General features: G+C 35.5%; 2 protein-coding genes across 3 annotated transcripts in view; one reads left to right on the top strand and one right to left on the bottom strand.

Annotated features, from left to right (window-relative positions):
* LOC107627230 lies at positions 944–1,726 on the bottom strand. The gene has a single exon (XM_016330082.1). It carries the CDS (start codon positions 1,724–1,726, stop codon positions 944–946), a length of 783 nt encoding a protein of 260 aa, XP_016185568.1.
* LOC107625283 (eukaryotic translation initiation factor) overlaps positions 4,733–9,148 on the top strand; it is a 5,798-nt gene continuing 1,382 nt past the window's right edge. Inside the window, exons 1-3 of one of the 2 annotated variants that reach the window (XM_016327892.2) lie at positions 4,733–5,173; positions 5,940–6,102; positions 6,319–6,444. In XM_016327892.2, coding sequence (XP_016183378.1) covers positions 4,968–5,173; positions 5,940–6,102; positions 6,319–6,444 — 495 coding nt within the window. In that variant the 5' untranslated portion in view covers positions 4,733–4,967. Of the gene's footprint in view, positions 5,174–5,939; positions 6,109–6,318; positions 6,445–9,148 lie in introns of both variants that reach the window. The other variant, XM_016327891.2, reaches the window with a different exon arrangement.

The following is a 9,148-nucleotide window of genomic DNA, read 5'->3' as shown; positions in this document are numbered from 1 at the left end:
GTAGTACTTTGCATTAATCCTTGAGGAACAGTAGAGCTCCACACCTTAATCTATGGAGTGTAGAAACTCTACCGTATGAAAATACATAAGTGAAGGTCCAGGCATGGCCGAGATGGCCAGCCCTCAAAACGTGATCTAAGATAGCATATAACTGATCAAAGATCTAACTGATCAAAGATGCCTAATACAATAGTAAAAGGTCCTATTTATAATAAACTAGCTACTAGGGTTTACATGAGTAAGTAATTGATGCATAAATCCACTTCCTAGGCCCACTTGGTGTGTGTTTGGGCTGAGCCTAAATATTTCACGTGTAGAGGTCCTTCTTGGAGTTGAACGCCAGCTTTTTTGCCAGTTTGGGCGTTCAACTCTGGTTTTGGCTCCTTTTCTGGCGCTAGACGCCAGATTTGGGTAGAAAGCTGGCGTTGAACGCCAGTTTACGTCAACTATTCTTGGCCAAAGTATGGACTATTATATATTGCTGGAAAGACCTGGAAGTCTACTTTCCAACGCAATTAGAAACGCGCCATTTCGAGTTCTGTAGCTCCAGAAAATCCATTTTGAGTGCAGGGAGGTCAGAATCCAACAGCATCAGCAGTCTTTCTTCAACCTCTGAATCTGATTTCTGCTCAAGTCCCTCAATTTCAGCCAGAAAATACCTGAAATCACAGAAAAATACACAAACTCATAGTAAAGTCCAGAAATGTGAATTTAACATAAAAACTAATGAAAACGTCCCTAAAAGTAACTAGATCCTACTAAAAACATATTAAAAACAATGTCAAAAAGCGTATAAATTATCCGCTCATCAGTAACCCAACTAATTAGTATAGCATTCAGCTTAAGTTATAAAGTGCCCAAAGAATTTCAAATTAATGTTTACCTTCTGTTGATCCGACATGAATGTACACCTTCCAATTTTATCAGCACCCAGATCATTAGATTATTGTCTCAGAAACCAAATCCAGGAATCCTTGGTATCAGCTTCAACCACCGCATAAGCAATGGGAAGGATCTGGTCATTAGGATCTCTTCCTATTGCAGTGAGTAACTGGCCACCCTGAGGAGTCTTTAAGAAATACCCGTCCAAGCTGATAAAGGGTCTGACATGTTGGAAGCTCTTCTTGCATGCATTGAAGCAGACATACAATCTCTGGAACACACAATAGTTCATCAATTCTAGGTTCTGGACCTCCTGGACAAAGTCTGGGCTCCTAATCACTTTCAAGCTGACAGATGAACCTGGATTGGCCCTTAAAATCTCCGTACAGTAGTCATTAATCCTTCTATACTGCTCCCTAAATGCACCCTGGATTTGACTTAGTGCCTCTTGCTTAGACTTGGCTGCCATGGACTTGGTCACAGTAACATTCCATTTCTTGTGTGCCTTTGCTTGTAACTCCCTTATTTTAATCCTGGGATTAGACTCTACCTTCTTTTTAAACTGCGCTCCAAGCCACTTAGTGTGTAGTATCCCAACTCTGTGCGTTTGCATGAAGGTGTGTTGGAGGTTCAAGCTTCTTAACTGCCATGTGGATTCATCCCCAACCTTATGTGCATAGAGCCAGAATGGACAGTCCTTCTGACACACAGCTCTAATCCTGACCAAATCACACTTCTTCAATTTGATGCTCCTAGCCGTATGAACTGCATATGCCAGCACAGTCTCCTTAAACTCTTGTCTGGATGCATAAAGTGTCCCTACCTCCCACCTATAGCTGCTCATATCCTTCAAAGGTTTATGAACTGGAAACCTTTAACCCACTCGGTTTGATATATCATCACCATCATTCTCAGCATCGTCCTCATCTCCCTAATCCCCACCAATCATGTGGTCCATCTCCAACTCATCACTATCTGCTCCATCCTCATCACTAAACTGATTTATACCTTTACCCTTTTCCTTGCCAGCAATAGCTTCTTCTGGCACAGAATTACCATCATCAAATCCACTATCACCCTCAAAATCCTCATCACTATCACTGAAGTGCACCTCTCCAGCACTGTCCCCCTCCTCATCAGATGGCATGTACTCAGGGTCCTCACTGTCTTCGTCATTGGACTCACTTCCATCTACCTGAAACTCATCCCCTACCCCTCCACCCTCTGTTGCCTTATTAGGTTCGGCACTGGCCCCTGCTGCCTCAGCCCCGTGCCCTTCGAAAACAACCAAGCCCAGCCCATCATCTGTTCTCTCTTCTGCAACTCCCCCAACGTCAACGTAACCCACTTCTGGAAACGGCTCAGCATCGCCAACATCGTGGACCACATACAACTATACCAAGCCCCGTAACCCAGCAATGTTGCACATCTCGATTGCTTCTACGTCACCCTTCAGCAACTTCAGGAAAGTCTCCAAATCATCAAAGACTGGATCTTTATACCACAACGCAACAATGTTTGCCTGCAAGTACCCAAACTGCCTTAGTTCTTCATAGGCCTCAAACAAAGACCAACGATCGTTGTCAATGTCCTCGATGATGGTACTTTGACCCTTTAGGTACTCAAAAACCCCCTCCGCATATCTAAATGCACCCCCATGATGCACCCTGACATTCATATACACCATCTTCTGCTCAGTCAACCCTGCCATACAGCAGAATACATTACTCACAAACATATATACAGCAGAATACATTACTCACAAACCCTAGCTATAGCAGCAGATTCAAAAGCCTGCATTCAACCCCTAAATGCTCAGATAGAGCAACATCGTGATCAAAACCAAACCCACGACATGTTGTGAACAGTTGACGTGATTGCTTGAGGGATGGAAAGTAATCGTACCTGAACAATCAGCTGCTGCAGCGATGAAGATCACTCACCAATGTCTCAGCACACCGATCTCAACCTTAACCCCCCCAATGGCGACAATGCTTTCTGTTCGCACCTACGTTCGAGGGTTTCACACCAACGTTTCAATTTTCAGGTGTTTCAAGGAAGTTTATGCGTTGCTTCATGAAGGGGTGTGAACTTCGCGGGAATGAAAATTAAGGGAGAGAAACCGCAAAGGGCAAAGTTGTTATTAAATTTTATTTTTGGTGCGAAAGGACCATTTTAATACAAGTGTCAACTTCGGAGACGATTTTGTTTTAAAAAAAAAAAACTTAGGGACAAAACAAATTTTTGACCCCTACGTTAGGGACCAAAATTGAACTTAACCCATTGTATTACTTATATATGTGAATATCCCGTAAGTAGCATTTTTAAATAAGGTGAATTCTATGATGTAGAAAGAAAGATTCTTCTACATGTGTATGTTTGTGTTGTCAAAAGGGTAGTGTGACAAGTGTTTAGAAAGAGAGTAATTGAAGAGACAAGATTTGACATGTTGCAAGCAAAATGTAGTGTATTTTGTCTTATGTAACATGTAAATAATGTATTGATTAAATAGGCTAATTATATTTATGTTAATTAATTATTAAAGATAGTATTGGACCTTGTATGATTTTTTTTATTTTTGGACTAATTATTTAAAAAATATTGATGTCAAAATAGCATTTGTAATACTGCCATTTTTATGGTGCAGAAAGGGAGAATATATATTTTGGGAGAGTTGATTTTTTTTTAAGAATGAAAATTGTAATAAGAAAGTTTGCTTTTTGTTATAAAGGGAAATTAAAAATAAATTTAATTTTAATGTAGTGTTAGTATAAAATAATTTTATATTTACATCTAATGACATAACACTACATTAAAAAAATAATTACTTTTTATAGACGGTGTTTATTGTCATCCAAAGGACCAAATATAATTACACGACTGTGTAAAACACATTTTACACTGTCAATACATCAAAATTAAACTCACTAAAAATATGTGCACCCAAAATTTGTATAACACCAGACATTTTTTTTTTTTGGTGACTCATAACACTAGACATATAGGAAAACATGGTAGACATCAAGAAAAATATAAGAAAACATAGTTATTTTTTGATATTATGTAGACAATATATTGTTATTTTGTTTTTAATTATTTTTTATAAACAACTGTAAATAGATATTTTAATGCAAACAAAATAATAAGATATCGTCTACATAATACTGAAAAATAACTATGTTTTTTTATTTTTTTTGGTGTCTTCCATGTTTTTCTATATGTATGGGGTTATACAAATTTTGGGGGCATAGTGAGTTTAATTTTGATGTATTGACAGTGTAAAATGTGTTTTATACACGTGTAATTATATTTGGTCTTTTGGATGACAATTCACACCGTCTATAAAAAGTAATTATTTTTGTTAATGTAGTGTTACGTCATTAGATGTAAATATAAAATTATTTTATACTAACACTACATTAAAATTAAATTTATTTTTAATTTTCCGTTATAACAAAAAGTAAAATTTTTTATTACAATTTTTATTCTTAAAAAAAAATAACTCTCCTAAAATATATATTCTTTCTTTCTACACCATAAAAATGGCAGTATTATAAATGCTATTTTGACATCAATATTTTTTAAACAATTAAATATATTAAATATAATTAGCCTATTTAATCAATACATCATTTACATATTACATAAGATAAAATACACTACATTTTACTTACAACATGTCAAATCTTATCTCTTCAATTACTCTCTTTCTAAACACTTGTCACATTACTCTTTGACAACACAAACATTAACATGTAAAAGAATCTTTCTTTCTAACATCATAGAATTCCCCTTTAAATAAAATACCTAACCATGCTTACATACTAGCCAGACATAATAAAGAAGCCCAAAACCCATTTAAAGCAAAAGCATAACCTACAACAGAGCCTCAAAACCCAGACTAGAAGAAAAAAACACCCTAAAGAATCAAGACCGAAAAAAAAAACCTACAACAAACCCTCATCGTCTTCTCTTCCTCCTTCATCTTTCTCAGTTCCTCAGTCCTTATCCTTCTTGGAGGCTGGAGATAGAAGGAGAGAGGAAGAAAGAGAACACGACCTTCGGAGAGAGAGAGAGAGAGAGCGATGGCAACCGAAACAGCAGGAGCAGTAGTTGAATCGTCCTCAGCAGCAACCGTGCCTTCGCCGGCGCCGGAGGCTGGATCGAAACACAAGCTCGAGAGGAAGTGGACGTTCTGGTTCGACAACCAATCGAAGCCGAAGCAAGGCGCTGCTTGGGGTACCTCTCTCCGCGAGGTTTACACTTTCGATACTGTCGAAGAGTTCTGGTGGTGCGTTTTCCACTCTTTTTAAATTTATTTTTAATTTAGTTTGAAGTTGAATTGAAGTTCGCTCGATCTTGATTTTTGAAGTTATCGTAGATGTGATTTGGAGAAAATAAAAAAAAAGTTCTGATTTTCATGGATCTTAGGAGAGAGAATCCTTAGAGGGTTTTCATTCATTCAGAGGACATGTAAAATTCTGGGTATTTTTCTTCTATTTATTTATTATTTATTTTTTAGTTTTGGCTCTTGTGTTAAGATTTTAGGCTAAGAAGCGCATATTATTCAAAACACTAGGGTTGCGTTTGAAACTGCATAAAATAGGTAGCCCAAGTTTTTGTTGCTGTCTCTGAGATTTAGAGAGACAGTATCCAAAGGCCATGTTGAGCGGTGGATATTTTGTCAAAAATTTCTATATGTCCATTAAAATTAAGTCATCGAATATATTTGTATATAAATACATGAATTGTGGACACCAAAAAATAATTACATATGTTGTTTAACACACTTTCAATGCATATTTTGTATTAAATCATGTATTTGTTTATTTTTTGTGTTCATGGCTGCACTTTTTTTATAGGTAACTTTAAAGATACTCCAGGTTATATTTCCAAGGTTTTTAATTTTTTTCAAAATTTTTTATCCTAGTTTAAATTTAAGTTTCAGAAGAAGAAACAAGTAAACACATTATGCATATCCTTCTGTTGACATTTTTGTATCTGAATCCAATCATCATAGGATTTTGGAGAACATTTTTCATGAAATTTTGTTGCAGTTTGTATGATCAGGTATTCAAGCCCAGCAAATTGCCTGGAAATGCAGACTTCCACTTGTTCAAGACTGGGATTGAGCCGAAATGGGAAGATCCTGAGTGTGCTAAGGGAGGCAAGTGGACTGTCACAAGCAACAGGAAGGCTAATCTTGATAACATGTGGCTTGAAACTGTAATTTCTTGATTCCTTTCTTTCTTTTCTCGAAATGTTGGAGTTCTTCTGGATTTTGTACATAAAGAATATGAGAAATGATGTTGTTTCTAATTGTTCTAAGTACTAAATTTTTCTTGTTGAATAGCAGAACTCTTGTAAAGATTATGGATGAAATGCTGGTTCTTAATTGCTAAATGTACTGAATATTTACCATCCCTTATTGATTAGATGATGGCTTTGATTGGGGAGCAATTTGACGATGCTGAGGACATATGCGGTGTGGTTGCAAGTGTGCGCCAGAGGCAGGACAAACTTTCGCTATGGACAAAGACCGCAGCAAACGAGGCAGCTCAGGTTTGTTATTTATCTTGCAAATTATAAATCTGTCTTTATCCGCTGCTTTGTTATATTGTATTGTCTAGGATTTTGTCTTGTAGTATATGCAAGTGCATGTTTGGTGTGTTACTTTCTCTTCCTATCTTCAAATGAGCGATTGCTTACAAGTGGATGATGGCATATTGTATGGGTAGCACTCAGGTGAAAAAGTATTTGCTTTTGCATCTGTGGAAAAGGACGTTATTGAGGAAAAAGTTAAAAGTAGCAACAGAGTTGCTGTTTCCGTGTTTAGGCCCAAATTTTGATGTTATTAAATATAATTAAATAATTACGGAATTACCCATTGTGCCCGTAGCCAGTAAATGTTGAATACAATGGTTAATTATGGCATGATAAAATATTTTATTTTATTTTATTTAACAAAGTGAAATGGAGGAGAAAAAATTTGTTCCAAATTGAAAAAAACATGATTTAGTCAATAGTAAGTATCCATGATTGATGATGCAGTGCACAATGAAATCAGAGGGAAAGGCACAATATGCGAGTAAACTACTAGTTTGGCTCCCAAAGTTGCAATTTTTGACAAAATGATCCTCGGAAAAACAAATGATATTTTGGCTTTCCAAAAATGATATCAATTTGATAAAATACATGATTTATTTTTAGTGGTAAACAGCTCATGCATTTGATCCAATTTTTTCTTGGAAAATTTGAAAGTTATTTAGAATGTACAAACGAGAACTCGAAAAAATTCGATCTTTAGACTCTTTTTTCAATTGTTTTCCTGATTTTCTCTTGCCATTTAGGGGAAAAATTTGCCAAAACAAATTCACATACAATTACCAAGTTTGGAGATTCAAAATATTTCATTTTTCTAAATAGATTTGCAAAAAATCATGTCGAAATTGGATCTCTTTTTCAAGTATGTATTACTGTATTTGGTACATTTTATCAATAGATCATCTTTGGAGGGTCAAAATGTCATTTCTTTTGTTTGAAGGGTTATTTTATTAGAAATTAAAATTGTAGTTAAATGATAGTTTACTCCAAAATATACTATTACAAAGTGTTGAAAATGTGTTTTTTATATTCTTGAAAATTAGGGACGGAAGAAACGTGTAAATTACTCAGTATGTTCTGGTTTCATAGTGTCATGTTGTGATGTGTCTATTTTAATATTAGTAGTGTCTGATCCAAAAATTTTTATTAGTGATTCCCAAAAATCATAAGAAATTAGAAACAAGGAAGTCAGGTGCAAAGCATCCCGCATTCTGCGGCAAATAGTATATGTTTAGCCTAACTTAATGCATGTATTAGTGACTAAATCTATAGTTTGAACTCGTCATCATGAGGTCACATAGAGTTAACTGAACTGATGCCTCAAGGCACCCCTTCAAGAAATTATATCAAATAAATCTCAAATATTTTATTCAAACACAAACTAAATATTGATTTATGTGGTTCAACTTGCAGATGTCATTTCTATTATTTTGTTTAATTAAAATTTTTAATTAAAAATTTGTTATATCTCAAACACATGCTTAGCAATAATATCTCACAATTTTTTAAGGTTATTCTACATTTTAATATTTCTTATTTCATATTTTAAAATTGAACTAGAACAGAGGTAAGTACCAATTGCCAATATAAGTTTAACAATTACCAAAAGCAACAACAAAGCCTTGTCCCACTAGTTGGGATTAGCTACATGGATCAAGAGACGTCATTGTGTCCTATCATATATTATGTTTACAGTAAGACCGTTTAGACATAGATTTTTTTCCAACCACCTCGTGTATGTTTTTTTTAGGTCTTCATTTACCTTTTGCTACTTGTTTACCTTCTAATTCACCTTCCTAACCAAATGTTCCGACGACTTTTTCCCCACATGTTCAAACCACCTAAAACGCGATTCTACACTTAAAATTTCTCTCTTGTATCCTCATTCCTTTTTTTGTCCATGTGTGTTTGGTCACTTTTATCACATTAAACTTATGCCCATGCTCACCTTCGCCCTTTCCCACTTTTTTCCTTGCAAGCACATTATGTTAATCTTTCTTCTTGCTATGGCAGATTTTCCTGTAATTGTAACTACATTCTATGTCTCAAACTGCAATTTTCGGTTGCCTCTATCTTTACCTTTGCCTCTTCCTTTACCTTTGTGAACTAGTTTATTTACCCTCGTTTGATTAAAAAAATGTGAGAATTGTACATTTTGCACTACATCCGGATATCGATGTAGCGAGCATCCTCTTTTGACACTGTACTCGAGCCATATAGTACTTTGCTTTTGGGGAATGACCTAATTTTTGCGCAATATTGTATTTGGTCAATGTCATAGAGATTCTACGAAGTTTTATGTTTGCTATCGATTGCTTAACACAACCCTTTCCCTTTATCCGGGTTTGGGATCGGTTATGCAAGTTAGACAATTAAAAGAAAGTGAGCATGGTTATTGTGAATTCTAAGAAGTATGACACAGAAATAATTCCTCTTTATGGTGGAAGACCTTAGTGTATATCCCCCGCAATTTTTGACAATTCTCAAAACCATCTCATTGATGCGAGATTCAAGAAGTGGTGGAAATAATGTTTATCTTAGTATTTTAAGAAAATTTCAGAAAGAAAATAGTGTTGATACGAAAGATATGATATTTGATTTAGACACTATATGCTAAGAGTCAAGAAGGACAATGCCCAGAGTGTCACATACCTTTGGGAGG

Source organism: Arachis ipaensis, chromosome B02 (assembly GCF_000816755.2).
Source record: "Arachis ipaensis cultivar K30076 chromosome B02, Araip1.1, whole genome shotgun sequence".
NCBI classification, from domain to species: Eukaryota; Viridiplantae; Streptophyta; class Magnoliopsida; order Fabales; family Fabaceae; genus Arachis; species Arachis ipaensis.
Note: the sequence above shows the minus strand (reverse complement) of the source record. Positions and strands in the feature narration are given on the sequence as shown.

Coding starts and splice junctions, on each gene's coding strand:
- LOC107627230 (XM_016330082.1), bottom strand. CDS start 1,726: ATGAGCAGCTATAGGTGGGAGGTAGGGACACTTTATGCATCCAGACAA.